The 19,154-nt window shown below is 46.2% G+C and overlaps 1 protein-coding gene across 1 annotated transcript in view; it reads right to left on the bottom strand.

Annotated features, from left to right (window-relative positions):
- The window catches only part of DNAH9 (dynein axonemal heavy chain 9), a 408,742-nt gene that overhangs the window by 273,515 nt on the left and 116,073 nt on the right, over positions 1–19,154 (bottom strand). Inside the window, exons 31-35 of the mRNA XM_030208005.1 lie at positions 12,338–12,625; positions 10,304–10,514; positions 8,035–8,162; positions 7,835–7,943; positions 7,415–7,562 (exon numbers count right to left, since the gene is read on the bottom strand). Coding sequence (XP_030063865.1) covers positions 7,415–7,562; positions 7,835–7,943; positions 8,035–8,162; positions 10,304–10,514; positions 12,338–12,625 — 884 coding nt within the window. The remainder of the gene's footprint in view (positions 1–7,414; positions 7,563–7,834; positions 7,944–8,034; positions 8,163–10,303; positions 10,515–12,337; positions 12,626–19,154) is intronic.

The raw sequence follows: 19,154 nt of genomic DNA, 5'->3' as shown, positions 1-19,154 counted from the left end.
ACCGACGTCGGGGACCTCAACCTGGGCGATGGGCCAGCCGGCGCCACGCTCGACGGTACCGGTGGCGCAAGCACCGCCGGTACCGGAGGGGTAGGGCGCAACAGCTCTCCCAGAATCTCTGGGAGAACGGCCCGGAGGCTCTCGTTTAGAGCGGCTGCAGAGAAAGGCTGAGAGGTCGATGCAGGCGTCGACGTCAGTACCTGTTCCGGGCGTGGAGGCTGTTCCGGGCTGTCCAGAGCGGAGCGCATCGACACCTCCTGAACAGAGGGTGAGCGGTCCTCTCGGTGCCGATGCCTGCTGGGTGCCGAATCCCTCGGCGACCCAGAGCTCTCGGTGCCGACACGGGGAGGAGACCGGTGTCGATGCTTCTTCGATTTCTTCCGAAGCATGTCACCGGAGCTCCCCGGCACCGACGAGGAGGACGTCGAATCCACCCGTCGCTTCCTCGGGGCCGAGACTGAAGAAGGTCGATCTCGGGGGGGCTGTACCGCAGGAGCCCTCAGGGTAGGCGGAGACCCACCCGAGGGCTCACCGCCACCAGCAGGGGAATGGACAGCCCTCACCTGCACTCCACCCGATGCACCACCGTCCGACGACATCAGCAGACGAGGTCCTGGTACCACCGACGTCGATGCAGCTATCCGATGTCTCGGCGCCGATGCAGAGGCCCGATGCCTCGATGCACTCGATGCAGGGGCGGCCGAGGAAGATGGTCTGGACGCTGACGACGTCGATGCACTCGAAGATCCCGGTGCCGATGCCGACGAAGAGCCCGAGAACAACACGTTCCACTGGGCTAGTCTCGCTACCTGAGTCCGCCTTTGAAGCAGGGAACACAGACTGCAGTTCTGAGGGCGGTGCTCGGCCCCCAGACACTGAAGACACGACGAGTGTCGATCAGTGAGCGAGATAACCCGGGCGCACTGGGTGCACTTCTTGAAGCCGCTGGAAGGCTTCGATGTCATGGGCGGAAAAATCACGCCGGCGAAATCAAAGCCGAAATGGCGAAATTCGAAGCACCAAATTTAGAGGGAGAAAAAATCTCGACCGAGGCCGAAAAAAGGCCTACCCCGACGACGAAAGAAAACTTACCGGGGCAAAAAAGCTGGAAGTACGGGGAGGATTTACACGAAACCCGGCGGGGGGTTTCCGGAGCACTTCCCGACTAGGACAAAGCTTTCCCGAAGGAAAAAAAACACGTTCAAACAAATTGGACGCGCGAGGTCGACTTTCCGGGGCTCGACACGGCGAAAACACGACCGTACCGAGTGCGGACAAAAGAAGACTGGCCGGCTCGAGCCGGTTTCGGGCGGGAAGACGGCCGCGCATGCGCGGTGCGCGCGGGCGCGCGAGGGCTAGCAAAGGACTTTGCTAGTGAAGTTTCCGATTGGAGGGGCTGCCGTGGACGTCACCCCCATCAGTGAGAACAAGCAGCCTGCTTGTCCTCGGAGAATAATGGGTTGCCAGTGAACTTGCAGGAGGGATGACTGGACAGGCGAGGGTGTGAGGCGGGTCAGGTTTGGCCCAAAAAAGCATGCCCCCTCCGAGGATCAGGGCATTCCTACTCCTCAGAGGCAACTTACCTTGCAACCGATGCCTTATTGCGGTTAGCTAACTTTGTGGGGTCCCTTTCTCTGACTAGGTTGTTGTTGCAAGTGGTTGGCCTTGGTTTGTCGCAGCAGCGGAAAACCCGAGCTACAGGGCTGGTGGCTCATGAGAGATGAGCCAGGTTATTAATTGGGAGTCAGAGAACCCAGTTAACGGGTGTGGAGGTTCACAAATGCCGCAGGGCTCTTGCTGTCAAGGCGGAGCTGGAAGAAGAAACCGACTGAAAATAATAAGAAACAGCATAAGGAATGTCATGCCAAATGCAAAGCGCTGGTAAGGAAGGCTAAGAGGGACTTCGAAAAAAGATTGCGTTAGAGGCAAAAACACATAGTAAACTTTTTTGCGGTATATTAAAAGCAGGAAGCCGGCAAAAGAATTGGTTGGACCGCTAGATGACCGAGGAGTAAAAGGGGCGATCAGGGAAGACAAAGCCATAGCGGAGACATTAAATGAATTCTTTGCTTCGGTCTTCACCAAGAAACATTTGGGTGGGATACCGGTGCCAGAAATGGTATTCGAAGCTGACGAGTCGGAGAAACTTAATGAATTCTCTGTAAACCTGGAGGATGTAATGGGGCAGTTCTACAAACTGAAGAGTAGCAAATCTCCTGGACCGGATGGTATTCATCCCAGAGTACTAATAGAATTGAAAAATGAGCTTGTGGAACTATTGTTAGTAATATGTAATTTATCCTTAAAATCGAGCGTGGTACCGGAAGATTGGCGGGTGGCCAATGTAACGCCGATTTTAAAAAAAGGTTCCAGAGGAGATCTGGGAAATTATAGACCGGTGAGTCTGATGTCAGTGCCAGGCAAAATGGTAAAGACTATTATTAAGAACAAAATTACAGAGCATATTCAAAAGCATGGACTAATGAGACAAAGTCAACATGGATTTAGTGAAGGGAAATCTTGCCTCACCAACCTACTACATTTCTAAATCTTGCCTCACCAACCTACTACATTTCTTTGAAGGGGTGAACAAAACATGTGGATAAAGGTGAGCCGGTTGATATTGTATATCTGGATTTTCAGAAGGCGTTTGACAAAGAGGGGCATAATCGAAAGGGACACCCAAGTTTTCCTGAGGACGTCCTCGCAGGGGTGTGGAAACCCGTATTATCGAAACAAGATGGACGCCCATCTTTCGTTTCGATAATACGGTCGGGGACACGCAAATCACTAAATTTAGGTTGACCTTAGAGATGGTCGTCCCCGATTTTCAGCAATAATGGAAACCGAGGATGACCATCTCAGAAACAACCAAATCCAAGCCCCTTGGTTGTGGGAGGATTAAGCATTCGTAGTGCACTGGTCCCCTCACATTTCAGGACACCAACGGGCACCCTAGGGGGCACTGCGGTGGACTTCAGAAATTGCTTCCAGGTGCATAGCTCCCTTACCGTGTGTGCCGAGCCCCCCAACCTCCCCCCCCCCCAAAACCCACTCCCCACAACTGTACACCACTACCATAGTCCTTAGGGGTGAAGGGGGCATCTAGATGTGGGTATAGTGGGTTTCAGGTGGGTTTTTTGAGGGCTCACATTTACCACCACAAGTGTAACAGGTAGGGGGGATGGGCCTGGGTCCGCCTGTCTGAAGTGCAAGGCACCCATTAAAATTGCTCCAGGGACCTGCATACTGCTGCGATGGACGTGAGTAGGACATTTGAGGCTGGCATAGAGGCTGGCAAAAAATATTTTAAAAAAGTTTTTGAGGGTGAGAGGGGGTTAGTGACCACTGGGGGAGTAAGGGGAGGTCATCCCCGATTCCCTCTGGTGGTCATCTGGTCATTTAGGGCACATTTTTGTGGCTTGGTCGTAAAAAAAAATGGACCAGGTAAAGTCGTCCAAGTGTTCGTGAGGAACGCCCTTCTTTTTTTCCATTATCAGTCGAGGAATCCCATATGTTAAGCACGCCCCAGTCCCACCTTCGCTACACCCTCGACACGCCCCCGTGAACTTTGGTCGTCCCCGCGACGGAAAGCAGTTGAGGATGCCCAAAATCGGCTTTCGATTATGCCGATTTGGGTGACCCTGTGAGAAGGATGCTCATCTTGCGATGTGTGTCAAAAGATGGGCGTCCTTCTCTTTCGAAAATAAGCCTGAAAGTATCTCATGAAAGACTCCAGAGGAAATTGGAGGGTCATGGGATAGGAGGTATTGTTCTATTGTGGATTAAAAACTGGTTAAAAGATAGAAAACAGAGAGTAGGATTAAATGGTCAGTATTCTCAATGGAGAAGGGGTCTGTGCTTGGACTGCTGCTTTTTATAAATGACCTAGAGATAGGAGTAACTAGTGAGGTAATTTAATTTGCTGATGACACAAAGTTATTCAAAGTCATTAAATCGCGGGAGGATTGTGAAAAATTACAAGAGAACCTTGCGAGACTGGACGTCTAAATGGCAGATGACGTTTAATGTGAGCAAGTGCAGTGATGCATGTGGGAAAGAGGAACCCGAATTATAGCTACGTCATGCAAGGTTCCACGTTAGGAGTCACAGACCAAGAAAGGGATCTAGGTGTCGTCATTGATGATACGTTGAAACCTTCTGCTCAGTGGGCTGCTGCGGCTAAGAAAGCAAATAGAATGTTAGGTATTATTAGGAAAGGAATGGATGCCTTTGTATCGCTCCATGGTGCGACCACACTTTGAATATTGTGTTCAATTCTGGTCGCCGCATCTCAAAAAAAATATAGTGAAATTAGAAAAGGTGCAGAGAAGGGCGACAAAAATGATAAAGGGGATGGGACGACTTCCCTATGAGGAAAGGCTAAAGCGGATAGGGCTCTTTAGCTTGGAAAAAAGGTGCCTGAGGGGAGGTATGATAGAGATCTATAAAATAATGAGTGGAGTTAATGGGTAGATGTGAGGCGTCTGTTTACGCTTTCCAAAAATACTAGGACTAGGGGGCATGCGTTGAAACTACAATGTAGTAAATTTAAAATGAATCGGAGAAAACATTTCTTCACTCAACGTGTAATTATACTCTGGAATTCATTGCCAGAGAAAAGGCGGTTAGCTTAGCAGAGTTTAAAAAAGGTTTGGCTGGCTTCCTAAAGGAAAAGTTCATAGACCATTATTAAATGGACTTGGGGAAAATCCACTATTTCTGGGATAAGCAGTATAAAATGTTTTGTACTTTTTTGGGAGCTTGCCAAGTATTTGTGACCTAGATTGGCCACTGCTGGAAACAGGATGCTGGGCTTGATGGACCTTTGGTCTTTCCCAGTATGGCAATACTTATGTACTTATGAGATTGGCAGCGACAGATTGGATACGGATTGGCTGCTCTGCTGACATGGCGAGCAGCGGCGGGGGTTTAGATTTTCTTACACTTGATAGATAATACCCCCTGAGCTACAGCTATTAATGAAAGATGTTGCCATGTTTAAAATGTTGTTTAATAAACTAAGCTGCAGCCTACTGTTATCCCAAATAAGTGTGTTATTCAGTTAGTTCGTGAGTGCTTATTGGGGTAATGTGGAAATTGGTAAATGAGTTTAAGAGTTCAGGGAAGGGGATATGGAGTGCACTGGTGAGCTGGTCCCAGCTCCAAGAGTTATAATATGTGTTGAGCCTGTTCAAACTCTGATCATTCAGAATGGCAACCAATAGCAGCTTTGCTAGCCAAAATACAATGATCTCCTGTGAACATAAAAAGGGCTATTCTAATCTGCACACCTGCATTTATGCACTACTTGTGTAAATACCAGCACTTTCACAGGTAAGTGCACACTTGCATGCATAAATGGGAGGAAAGTAACTAAGCCAGTGGTCTTCACTAATTTTTAAGCTGGAGTCATTTTGGATCCAAATGAACTGAAGGACAGCTGCCAAATTTCTTTCCATGAGGGGCTGTGACATTGCTTAGCAGCATGTGACAATGAAATCCATCCCTTCCAGTCCACTGGGGAAATCCTCAAGCAGATGTGCCATTTCCAAATGCCTTCTCTTCATCTATTTAGAAATGCATTGTGCTTCAAGCATGCAGCCTTCTATCTCCCCCTCCCCCCATCTACTTTCTGCTTTCTTTCACAAGCTTGGGAAGTGAGGCAGAGAGAAGAGAAGAAAAAAAACAGAGTGATGGGGGGCTGCCTCAGAGATCTCCAGAGACTGCCACTGGCCCCTGAGCCATGCAATAAAGAACACTGGGTAATCACAATTCTGAAAAGGGGGGGGGGTGCGTTTACATGGTCAGAACATAGGTTATGCTGCCACTCACGCACACAGGTTACAGAATACTGTAAGTTACACAAGCTCTTGCCAAATTTGCATGCCTGCAGTTAAGTCAGGGCTATGATTGGTGTAACGGCAGGCATGCAAATGTAAGACACACCAATACTGGGTCATGCTAGAATTTCTATAAGGTAATCTGGGTGCTCAGATGTCATTATAGTATAGGCTCTCACCGCATGTCACCTAAAAGAAGGCGCCCAATTATAGAACCACTCCCAAATCAGTCTGAAAGTAGGAATTAAACAAAATGCTCTCATCTCTTGTCTTTCTACAGCATTTGGCCATGAGCAGAGTTCCTTGGAATACCTTGTGAGGCATGGAAACTGCACAGGCCTCTGTACAACTAATTACAGTTATTAAGGAGAAAGGTTAACTTGGCAATTTCTTAAATTAAGAAAATTACAAAACTACCAGCTGAGTAAATAGTTCAGTGGTTTGAGTTAAAAATAGACTTTGATTTTACTCTGCTGACTGCACTAAAAGCAGCTTTATCAGTTACCAAAGTTCTCCTGAAAGATGAATAACTATAACAACACATACAGAAACACAGGGCTCAATATTCAGTGAGGCTTCTCCGGTTCATATCTGGATTTTCAATGGCACTGCTCAAAATCTGGTCAGACCGCCTCCACACTCTCCAGGTGGTGCCAGAGTGGTCCAGGGAGCAGAGTTTGAACTAGAGAGTTGCATGGGGACAGAAATTTCACCCCCCACACACACACACATTTTGGGCTCCCCCCCCCCTAATTTTTGTAGTCTGGCTACGCTGCTGTCCTGGAGGGGGGCAGCAGCGGCAGTCCTGCCTTGGGCCCAACCCAGTCTCTTGGCAGCCCTGCTATTAATGTTGTGGGATGTCATGTCTTAACGAGTCACCATAAAACTTATCCATATCTGTCCTTATGCATGAGTGCCTCCTCTTTATCTGAAGCACTTTTGTTGTTGTTTTGGCTTAGAAACTTCTACTGGCTCGTTTGATGCCTGCTCTGACTTTGGTTACAGTGCCAGGATCCCTCATAGTTTCATGTAAATAGTCATTCCCTGTTGTTCTGTTCCACTCCACTCATGATTTTATAAACCTTTATCGTATCTCCACTCGCTCTCTTCTCCAAGATAAAGAGCCCTAATCTATTTACTCTTTCTTCATAAGGGAGTTGTTCCCTCCTCATAATTTTTATTCCCATTTTCTGTACCTTTCCTGGTACAAACTTGGCACATCTTCTAGCACTACAGAAATGCTATGTAGTAGCCATAGCAGAAATCCTGGCCCTAATCCCAGTCAGACTTCAAAGGGAGGAAAATCCTAGCTCCAGCTGGTTGCAGGGAACTGTTGAGGGGAGAAATCCTGTCTCTGGTTCTAGACATGGCTTCAGTCAATCCCTCATGATCGGAAAATCCTAGCTCTGGCACCAGCTAGTCACAGAGACATGGGATGGGCAGGACATACATTCCACCATATATGCCATACATATATGCCACCCATATTCTTTTCAAATTACCACCCATATTCACAAACTGACTGTCCCAGAATGATAGACTGAATGGCATTCAAACATTATTTTCAGTACCTTGTTCTAAGTGTATCCAAGCAAAGAGGCAGATATTTGTCAAAGAGAATAGTCAGGTTAGCTTTCTCCGACTGGATTTCCCTCTTATCAATCCAGCTAGTCACAGGAGGGTTCCAGCCCAGGTCTGCTGGATTAATGTAGAGAATCCCTATACAGATTTAAAAAAAATCACATGTAATAATACATCAGCATCCAGCCACAGCACATGCCTATGTCTCAGCATGGCAAACAGACAAATTCCATCACATGCAATGGTATTATTAAAGGAACATGTTCTCTTTCTTATCTATGGTCCCAGCTGATTTCGAGTCACAAAACGTTAGCTGCTTGGGACACAATAATTGGTGTGGCAGTGCAGAGTGAATCCATGTGTACTCTGTCACGGTTACATGCATGTATGGTACAACTGGAATACCTTACCTGCTCGAGACACTGTTGCTGGTGTAGCAGTGCGAAGGTGACTGATTTCAAACACCAACCTCATAGTTGGATTGAGTGGGATTCTCTCATTACTTGCCAACGTCAACACCTGTAAAGAGGAGGGTTTTTTTAAAGATATTAATAGCCAATGTTACCCACCCAAGTCCTCTGAAATGTTGATCCCAATGGATTTATTTTACCTTATTATCATCCATGACGGTATTGAGAGACTCAATCCACATCGGATCAATATCACCATCTAGTACAATCCACTTGGGGCCATCATGTGTGATACTGGCCAGCTCACGCATGATGGAAGAAAAGAGCCCTGAAATCAAATCAGAAGGCAATCTGTTACCTCGGTATTTTGAACAGTCCAGTATCCCAGTAAAGACACCCTTCTTGATATCAAGGTTGGTCTTCAAGGGCTCAGGTAAGATAAATAAAACCATTCTATGCTTGGAGACTCCTTACAGTTATTAGAAATGCCTTCTGTTGTCATCAGCAAGCTTCCTAAATGGCTGATAGAAAATAAAAATCATTAAAAAAAAAACAAGAACCATCAACAAAAATGGAATAAGAAAACATTTTGAAAGCAGGGCTGGTGAGACAAATAGCCGGGCCCGGGGCAGAACCAGACTGCCGCAAGCTGCTGCCTCCCACTCGTGCCATTCCCCCCTACTCGCACCACCACTCCCACCCACCCACCCCCTTACCCTTCTGTGTTTGCCTCCAAGGGGTTGGCCTGGTGCCGGCAAGCCACTTCCTGCTCCCACTGTCTGTCCTCACCTGCTCCTGTCTGTGCTGGGAGTCAGGACTCAGATGATTGCATTAACGCGATATCACGCTAATGCAATCATCTGGGTCTTAGGCGGCATGCAGGAGCAGAGGAGGGCAAACTTGGATGCAGGCAGCAAGAAGAAGCCTGGGAATTTTGCCCCCCCCCCCCCCCCCCCCCCTCGGCGGCCCCGTTAAAAAGTTTCTATTTCCCAATAGTACAGTTTAAAGCACAATTATTGTATGTGGTCCTGGTTTTATGCAACATCGTGGCTTACTTTTCTTTGTTTGTTGTTTTTTTTAACTTTTGTACATTTGCAAATTCACTTATGCCAACAGTATACAACTGCCTTTTCCTTTATTACTGGAAGGATTTTGGTAAAGCTTTAACACTTATTTTCTCCCTGTGAACTGCAGCACAGCAAAGGAGGTATGGACACATTTTCAAACATACCTTCTGGCTGCCAGTGTACCTGTAAAATATTGTATCACACGCAACCACTAGTTTGCAATCCAAAAATGAGTTCTATGCAAAATGTTGCTTTGCTTTAGGGAAAGGGGAAATGGGACTTTATATTCTGCCTTTCTGAGATTTTGCAACTACATACAACGTGGTTTACATATATTCAAGTACTTATTTTGTACCAGGGGCAATGGAGGGTTAGGTGACTTGCCTCAAGGAGCTGCAGTGGGAATTGAACTCAGTTCCCCAGGATCAAAGTCCACTGCACTAACCACTAGGCTGCTCCTCCTCCACTTAAGTGTTTTCATACAAACATAACATAACTAAATTTACATCTTTATTATTGGTTGCATGGGAACATCAAAAGATGATGTAAACCTCACTTTCAAATTGGCCTGAGAGGCACAGGACGATAGATTACTTGTCTAAGGTCCCACACAAAGAAAGCTGCAAAGGAGAATAATAAACTCGCATGTCTGGATTTCTCCTACTCTTAGATCAATCATCAAACTAATACTTCTCTCAAACTGCTGCATCACTAATAAATTCTGTCTACCTCTCCCACCACCACCAGTATGTGGTTCCAAAAACCCAGCAACAATGAAAAAAAGATGGCAGCAGATGGATGATGCAGACACAGTGGGGGTTGGGTAGATGGAGCTATGGGCAGAAAGAAAGGAAAGAGTAGAGGAGGAAAGAACTAGAGGCTTAAGAAAAGATGAAGGGAAGAAAAGGAGAGCTGTGAGATGCTAAGGGACAGGAGGGAATGAAAAAACACTGGCAATAAGAAGTTGATGGCACAAAATGAAATGTTGGGGGAGAAAAGGGAGCAATGAAAGGCTGGAGCAGAGAAGCCAGAAGGAAGGATAAAGATTAAAGAGAAGTTGGAGGAATGAATGAGTGGCTAGAGTGAGGAATTTGGCAGGATGATGAGAATCTAGATGGAAGGACTATAGCAAGGATCAAACATAGAACAAATGGAAGGGAGAGGACAGGATGAAGTGTAGTGGTAATGGACAGACAGAGGGAGAGAAAGGAAGAGGCAGGCTTAGGCAGGGGCAGAAGCAGGAAGAGGAGAGCTGGCATGGAATGTAGTAGGGCAGTTTGATGTAATTGCAAATTCTACAGCACTTGCTGATACCAGAGAACTGCAGGAAACTGGAGGCCTCATTTCATAGACTCCCCCTGCATCATTTCATAGACTCCCCCTGCATTCATAGTGCATTTACCATCTTTCCACTCTCTTGTTGCAGGGTTGATGATCCCAAACAGCTCATCATTAGTCACAGCCTTAGGGTTGAGGTCTGTCCACACTGGGCGCTTCTTCATGATCTGGTAGGTTTTATTCAAGGACTTCAGCACTTGAGATTTGCCTGTGCCTGCGTTCCCCACAATGAACACAGAGTGACGCACAGCAAGCAGCTCTTCCAGCTGTACAACCTACAGGCATAGAAGAAAAAGAGGATGTGTGTCACAGCAAGAACAAACACCACATCTGGTACAACTGGGACAACAGTTAATAAATTCAACAATATGGCAGTATTTATGTTTAACTTATATATAAATAATACAAGAGTAAGAGAGGAACAACCACCAATATTAATCTAAATCCTTCTCTAAATGCTGACAATCATAATATTATTCCTTTCCCACTGAATTCCTACATAAATCGAGAAAAAGGACTTTAACTGGAGGAGTAGCCTAGTGGATAGTGCAGCGAACTTTGATGCTGGGGAACTGGGCTTGATTCCTACTGCAGCTCCTTGTGACCCTAGGCAAGTCACTTAACCCACCATTGCCCCAGGTACCAAAAAAACTTCCATTATGAGCCCTCTAGGGATGGAGAAAGTACCTGCATATAATGTGTACAGCGCTGCGTATGTCTAGTAGCGCTATAGAAATGATTAGTAGTAATAGTAGTAGTTTACATATCTGGTCGTTTTAAAATTAGACCAATGGAAGGTTGATTACTTGTTTGAGATATATTCAAATCCACTGCAGCGCTGGAAATTAAAAAAATAATTGGACTAATAATTCCCCCTGCTGAAGTAAAAAAAAAAAAATTCTTTTTTGAATTAGGGTCAATACAGAAGTTATCCGGGCACCGTCAACATTCAATGCTGGTGCCCAGAAAACTAACTGGGCAAGTAGGACTGCATAAAACACAGTCCTATCACCCAAGTTTACAAAGCCGCGGTAGTGGCTGCTGCGAGGTAATGGGCTATGTCAGCATTAGTGCACTGGCAGCTACTAGCGCAGTTTTGTAAACAGGATCGAATGACTGTAGTTGTCTACAGGGTACGGCAAAAAAAAAAGTAATCCTCTAGAGTTTTTTGCCATTTTCACAGCAACCACTTTGAATTTACTCATCATATTTATGTATTACTATTAAACAACATTTAATTATCTTAAGCTATGTTGATGTTACTGACATTTTAGCATTACTACCTAGCGAGTTTTGCGAGTTTAAAATGTTCAAACTAAAATACAGTAAAATAACATTATTCAAACGATACAATTAAATAATGTGTCAGTATTTCACAGTCACTGTGAATGATCAAAGTGTCCACCCTAAGCTTATCACAGGCCTCCAGTCACTTTGGGAAGTTCTTCAAAGCCTTTGTCAATCGGTCCCTGTGGCAGGCTGACCCAGATCCTTGAGTTTGGCGATTGGTTGCGACTTTGGCCTTCAAGCTTGCAGGTGTCTTAATATATTCAGGTACAGTAGATATTTTTCTGTATGTGGAGGGCTCAAAGAGCTGAAGTGGGATTTGAAACTGGATTCCTTGGTTCTCGGTCCACTGCACTAATCATTAGGCCACTCCTCAGTCCTGCATGCTTGAAGCTGTCATAGACCCTAGTATCCCTTGCCTGTTTCACATTCAGGGGAGAGGGAGGGGGACAGCAACCACTGCAGGATTAAGGAGATGTTGTATCTTAATATCTCAAGTGGGCAGTTGCTCATTCAGAGCACCTTTCTGTAATTAGTACATGACAAGTACCACGTCTAAATGACGTCTATCTTTTTAGATATGGACATTACTTCCCCTTCTGTGATCAGAGCTGGACGTCCATATTTTGAGCTCTACCTAGTCCTGCCCAAAACACACTCACATGCCCCCTTGCCATATGGACATACTGCAGTGTTAGACTTCCATATCCTCCCTTTGTAAAATTGGGATTTGGATATCCATTCAATATGGACATCTAAATGCCAGTTTTCAGGTGTTTAAAACCACTAAATAACCACCATAATTTCTTACTTTCAGCACAAAGTTGTCCTCTGCCTGCAGTTTCAGGTTTATCACCGCCTGCTTCACGCATTTTTCAAAGTCGAGATCTCGCTTCCTGGGAACATCTAGGGCAGGAAAGAGGTCCCCTATGAGACCCATGAACACGGGCATGTCATCTGTTACTATCTTGGGAATATTGAAGTCCCGCAGAGCTCTCATGAGGACCTGGTCTTCTGGACGATCTGGATCTCCTCTTTTCAGGGAGCCTGCAACTACCAGCACAGATTTGATAGCTCGCAAGCCCCAGTCATAGTGATCCTGGAAGAAGCAAGACAATAGAGATACATTAAAGCAAGTAGCAACACATTCAGAATGGGATAACTGATCTCTGAATAGTTTTCACAGAGAGAAGCATTTAACTGGTAGGGAGTGTGATGAGTGAGGACAAGAACTGGAATATGACCCATTATTAAAGATTAAACAAGCCTGTAGAAAATTTAGAGAGAGTGTGGAGAAAACCCAAAAATGTATTAGTGACAGAAGAATGGAGAAAATTGGCTGATATCTATAAATACCAAATTAGAATGGCTAAACATTATTTCTCTGAAAAATAGGGAAAGGGCAGCCAGACAAAAAAAAATTATATCAGATAATGAATTATTTATCAAAACCTGAGGATTTAGTGAATGATATATCTAAAAATACCCTCTGCAGAACAAGATATCAGGTCGGTTGTTGAATGGAAATTCTCTCTAGTGAAGACATTATGAGACAGTTGAAGAGGGAAGTTGTGGTAAATAGATGTTGGACCAGGTTTCATTCTGTGGATGAGGTCTTTTATTGAAATATTCTAGGTCTCAGCGTTTGCTTAATAGCTATCTGGTATATCAGTTAAGATGTCCATCTGAAAGTTATTTGCAGTTAGAGTTTAAATGGATTACAGGATCTTTGAATACTGGTCGTTTTCCTAAACAACTTGGTAAAATCATACTTACTCCCATTCCAAAAAAATGTAAAGAATGACCTAGGAGATGCAACTAATTATAGACCTGAGGTATCTATACCCTTGCATGTTAAAATATTAGAAGGTATTGTCACAACTCAGTTTACAGATTATTTAGAATAGTATAATCTGTTACACCAAAATCAATCATGATTTAGAAACGTTTTGGGGGGTCACGTGATGACGCGGAGCTGAGCGGACGCCCGAAGCACCGGCTCCAGCCCGCCTTCAAATAAATCGGCAAAATAACCCGCTAATCCCTCCCGAAGCGACTCCTCAGCGAGACATCCGTGCACAGGATCGTGAGTGCAGCAAATTGAGACACTCGCGAGTGCTTATAAGAGAAAGAGAAGCAGGGTATGCCAGCGAAGACCCCGCGGGGGAAGAAAAGCATCGGCTGCGAGGAAAACAAGATGGCGGCGGCTACAGAGACTCCGATAATGGGCCCGATTCCGCCCGAACTAATTAAAGAATTGGCACAGCAACTGTCAGTGGTCCTAGAGGAAAAGCTGTCTAAATTGCAGACATCAGTGGACAATATCCGTGAAGCGGTGGAGCGCCAGAGCGCCCGTTTGCAACAAGTTGAGGACCGAGTGTCACAATGTGAAGATGAGGCTGCGGGCGCGGGCGGGAGAATTGCGACGCTGGAACGCAAGTGTGAGCAACTGGAGAGAAAGGCAGATGACTTAGAAAACCGCAGTAGGCGCAATAACTTACGGATTGTGGGTCTGCCTGAAGCGGTCAAAGCATCGGAGCTCAGGAAATTTCTAGAACACTGGCTCCCGGAACAATTAGGGCTGGATTTTGGCGGGAAACCGCCACAAGTGGAACGTATACACAGAGTGGGAGCAGAGCGGCCGGCTGATAGCAGACCGAGACAAGTCCTGGCGAAGTTACTGAACTATATGGATAAAGAAGCTATTTTGCAGGCCTACCGGCGAAAACCTGACTTGGAGTACAATGGTAAAAAAATCCTGCTTTTTCAGGACTATTTGGCGGCGGTGGCTGATCAGCGGAGGATTATGGGTCGCCAGTGTAAGAGACTGTATGAGAAGGGAGTTCGCTTCTCTCTATTGTACCCAGCTAAAGTGCGTGTGCTGCACGAGAATAAGACTTTGTTTTTCACGAAGTCAGAAGCATTGGAAACCTTTGTGACCAACTTAAAATGAGGTGGAACTGCTGAACTGCAAGGATTTTAGGGACACAGCTAGCTGAGGATAGCTGTAGGACACTGAAACATGCGTCAGGAGACATTTTGAAGAAAAGGGAGCCACCATGCACGAGTGAGTCTTGATGACCAGAGATGGTGACTATGATGAAAGTAGCTGGGCAGGACATCATGGTGGTGAAGGTCATGGCCACTATACTTGCGGGCCCTGCGGATATGAGAAGTTTCTGGATCGATTCTCTGCAATAATAAGTCTGGATTAACAGACTTTAAAAGTGTGGGAGCTCCCTGTTGAAATCTTTCTGGTAGTATGTATTGATGACAGGTTATGTTGTATATTGTTATGTGTTAAGGTTATCGTTATTAATCGGGACATAAGTTGGGGAGTCAGGGGAAAGGGAGGGAAGAGGAAGGGGGCGGAGTAGCCGGGAAGAGTTGGTGGTGTGTCAGAAAGGTGTGTGTGTGGTGAAATGGGTGAGCGAGGGGAAAGGGTTCTGGGGGGGGGGGGAGAGTATTAAGATGGGGACCTGGAAGGGGGAGAGGGAGGGGGGGATTAGGGGAAGGGAGCAGGGAAAGGGGGAATTGAGGGACTTAGCGGTTAATCTACTGAACAGCACTGGAATGATCACCAAGGGGTGGAGATTTGAAAAACTGGTAGGTAGACAAGGCACAGAATGGAAAGAGACAAGTGTGAACGAATGGCCCAAGGGCTTAGCTGGGAGGCTCTTGGGTTCTGCAAAGGAAATACAAGCAGGGGGAGACGATGAGTGGCAGTTGAATGGTTAATTTAAGGATTGTGACTTTAAATGTGGATGGAGTGCACTCCCCAGTTAAGCGTACGAAAATACTGCAGGCACTCAAGAGGCAGAAGGCTGATATAGCTCTGTTGCAAGAGACCCACCTAAGTAAAATGGAACATTTAAAATTAAAAAGGGACTGGGTAGGAGATGTATTTTTTGCCTCTTACAATGGGAGACAACGAGGGGTAGCCATACTGTTTAAGAAATCTATTTCCTTTGACTTACATAGAATGTACCAAGACCCAGACGGGAGATTTCTCATAGTAGCAGGAGAACTGCAGGGCAAACGGGTGGGGTTGTGTAGTGTGTACGCACCCAATGTATACTCACACAGTTTTTTCACCTTGCTGGCCGCCAAATTGGTAACATTTGATCAATATCACTTAGTAATAGGGGGGGATTTTAATGTCGTCAGTGACCCTTCTATAGATTGTAGACCCCCCAGAAGGGCAGGCAAAGATCAAGACGACAGAGGAGTCAATTTTTTGATGAAAGAGTTAGATTTAGTGGATATATGGCGACACCAACACCTAGATGAGGCTGATTATACATTTTTCTCGCACCCTCATGGGACGCACTCTCGTCTTGACTACTTGCTCGTGCCTTACTCGGTAGTCCTGGGGGTGTGCCAATCGGGAATCGGGGAGCCAGAGGTATCTGACCACTCGCCGGTGTGGATGGAGTGGCAAGGGGGAGGACGGGAGGGGGCTGACCGGTGGCGTATGAATCCGGCATTGTACCAAAGCAGGGAGTTCCACACCTATCTGAGAAAGAGCTGGATAGATTATGTTGTAGAAAATAATGTGCAGGATGTGACCCCAAGAGTATTTTGGGAGGCCTCAAAGGCAGTACTACGAGGAAAGATTATCTCGTATGTGGCCTCAATGAATAAAAAACGAGGGGAGAGAATCCGAATACTTACCTCGCAACTGAAAGAAGCGCGACGAGCGCTCATTGGGCGTGCCTCTGACTCCACTAGGAAGGCATATATGGAACGGAGGAAAGAGGTGCAAAAAGTGCTGGAGGAAAGTGCACTATATAACATAAAATTATACAAATACAAATTACACCGGTGGGGCAATAAGACAGGTAAATTACTAGCATCCCTAGTGAAGCAAAGAACGGCAAAAAGATTTATAACTAAAATAAGGAATAGGGAGGGTGAAGTCAGAACTCAGTTAGCTGATATTAAAAAAGAGTTTGTTGAGTATTACTCAGCGTTATACCAAGCAGGGGATTTCTCAGAAGATAAATGCCTGGAATTCTTTGAAGGGTTAGGGCTGCCCAGGATTTCTGAGGAACAGAGGAGGGGGTTAAATGCACCTATTCAGGGTAAGGAAGTGCAACAAGTGATTAAGCGCCTTAAGTTGGCCAAAGCGCCAGGCCCAGATGGCCTAGGGGTGGAGTATTACAAAATATTGCAGGACGTCATGGTTGCACCCTTTATAGCTATGTGTGAAGACAGCAAGGAAAAGGGTGCATTGGGGGCGGTATTAAATCACGCGCATATTGTGTTGATCCCTAAACCGGGGAAAGATGAGGAATTGGTGGGTTCCTACAGGCCCATATCGTTATTAAATCAAGACATAAAGATCCTGGCAGCGGTGCTGGCGGACAGACTGGGAAAGGTGGTTCCAGACCTGGTCCATCCGGACCAGGTGGGTTTTGTTAAAGGGAGGTATGCGTCAGCTAACATCTTGAAGGTGAGCCGAATATTAATGGAAGGTGCTGGCAGAAAGGGAGACGCTATAGTGGCAAGCCTTGATGCAGAAAAGGCTTTCGATAAGGTTGTTTGGCCTTACTTGTTTTGGATCCTTGACCGCTTTGGTATTCAGGGAGATTTTTTGGGATGGGTTCGAGCGTTATACTGTCACCCAACGGCGCAGCTCCTTGTCAATGAGTCCCTGTCTGATACATTTACTTTGGGGGGAGGGACTAGGCAGGGTTGCCCCCTTTCACCGCTGCTATTTCTTCTAACTCTGGAACCCTTGGCAGCAAAACTACGGCAGGACACCACGCTGAAAGGATTAAAGGTGGGTGGGGAGGAATATATCATTAATTTATTTGCAGACGATATGCTGCTTTTGTTGGATGAGGCAACTCGTACCCTGCCACTGGTTATGTCTTATATCCGAGCATTTGGGGCTTTTTCGGGCCTTAGTATAAACTTTGACAAGTCCGAGGCCCTACCGGTAAATGACCCGTGTATTAGTAGAACCTTACATTCCTTCCCATTACGTTGGGCTACAGAGGGTATTAAATATTTGGGGATCCACATCAGTGCGAACTTGGCATGGGTATACAAAAAAAATGTGTTAGACCGACTAGGAGAGATAAAAAACATATGCCAAAAATGGAAAGACTTACCTGTGAATTTTTTAGGGCGCATAGCGTTGGTTAAAATGGTCTTGTTGCCCAAGATACTTTACCCATTACAAATGCTCCCCTTATGGGTCAGGGCTTCGGAGGAGCGTTCCTATAAAAGTATTGTAGGTACTTTTATCTGGCATGCTAAATGCTCGCGGATAGCGTTTACCAAGTTGACTAGGAATAATGGGCAGGGGGGACTTCGACTTCCAGACCTACGGGTTTATAATGTAGCAGCACTGATGCGGTGGATACACGAATTGATTACGGAGAAGGGTTTTTTTGCCCCCCGGGGCTTTTGGGAGAGCTGGTGCAGGCCAAACGACCCTTTTACAGTTTTAGAATCCTGGGCAGTACAGGGGGCAAGAAAGAAAGTGGATAATCCTTATGTAGCAGCCCTTCAATTGGCCTGGAGATGGTGGAGAGGACAGGCGGGAAATAAAGTGGGGGTTAGCCCGTTCCTACCGTTGGTGGGGAATATGGCTTTCCCAGCGGGAATGGGAAGGTCAGTCTTCTGTAAATGGAGGGATAAAGGCTGTCGGTTTATAGGTCAATTCCGGGGGGAGGGGGAGGATGTCTTTCCTACATTCGCCAAAGTGTGTGACGAATTACAGATTCCTGGCTCTCACTTTTTTGCATACCTCCAGGCACGAGATTACATACTGAGCGTGGAGCGTCAGAGCAAGACGATAGTGCGATTTACAAAACTTGATCACACTTTTATGCAGATGACTCCGCTTCATAATAGGTTGACTGGCTGGTGTCAGTTGATTAGGGAGCAAATGCAATCCCCCCACTTAAAATCACTAGCTGCAGCGTGGAGTGAGGATACTGTGGAAGAGGTGTCGGTGGAGAGATTGAGCGCAGTCTTCCGAGATCTGCGGGGGCTCACACCGAATGCGTCTTTACAAGACACACAGTATAGAATCCTGTATAGAGTGCGTATCACTAAAGTTAGGGGGAAAGCCCTGGGAATGTGGGATAGTGACACATGTGACAAGTGGGGGGGGGGGGGGGGGGGCAGTGGGCACCTTTTTGCACTCTTTCATGGAATGTCCTACACTGCAGGAATTATGGTCTGGGGCGCTGACAATCTTGGAAGAGATATTACAGCGCTCAGTGGAGTGGCAATATTCAATTACATTAATGGGTTGTGGGCAGGCTCTTAAGGAGCAGGGGCTGAGAGTTTCACAATGTAAATTTGTTTTGTTAGCCTTGATTTTGCTTAAAAGGTGTGTGCTGAAACAGTGGGTGCAGAGAGAGCCCCCGGCCCTTGCAGTGTGGAAACATAGTATGCTTGAGATGGCTCATTGGGTGGCTATGAGATATAAGTTTGTGACCTCTCTGGGTGCTCGTCAATATCGTGATCTGTGGGGAAGAACATGTGCCTTGTTCATGATGCCTACATAAGAAGAGCAGAATCGATTAAATCTGTGTGCTGTTTAAGTGATAAAGGACAGGGGGGAGGGGGAGGGGTCTCTGCTGGGGGAGGGGAAGAAACGGGGGGGG

The sequence above is a fragment of the Microcaecilia unicolor genome, chromosome 6 (assembly GCF_901765095.1).
Source record: "Microcaecilia unicolor chromosome 6, aMicUni1.1, whole genome shotgun sequence".
Lineage (NCBI taxonomy): Eukaryota > Metazoa > Chordata > Amphibia > Gymnophiona > Siphonopidae > Microcaecilia > Microcaecilia unicolor.
Note: the sequence above shows the minus strand (reverse complement) of the source record. Positions and strands in the feature narration are given on the sequence as shown.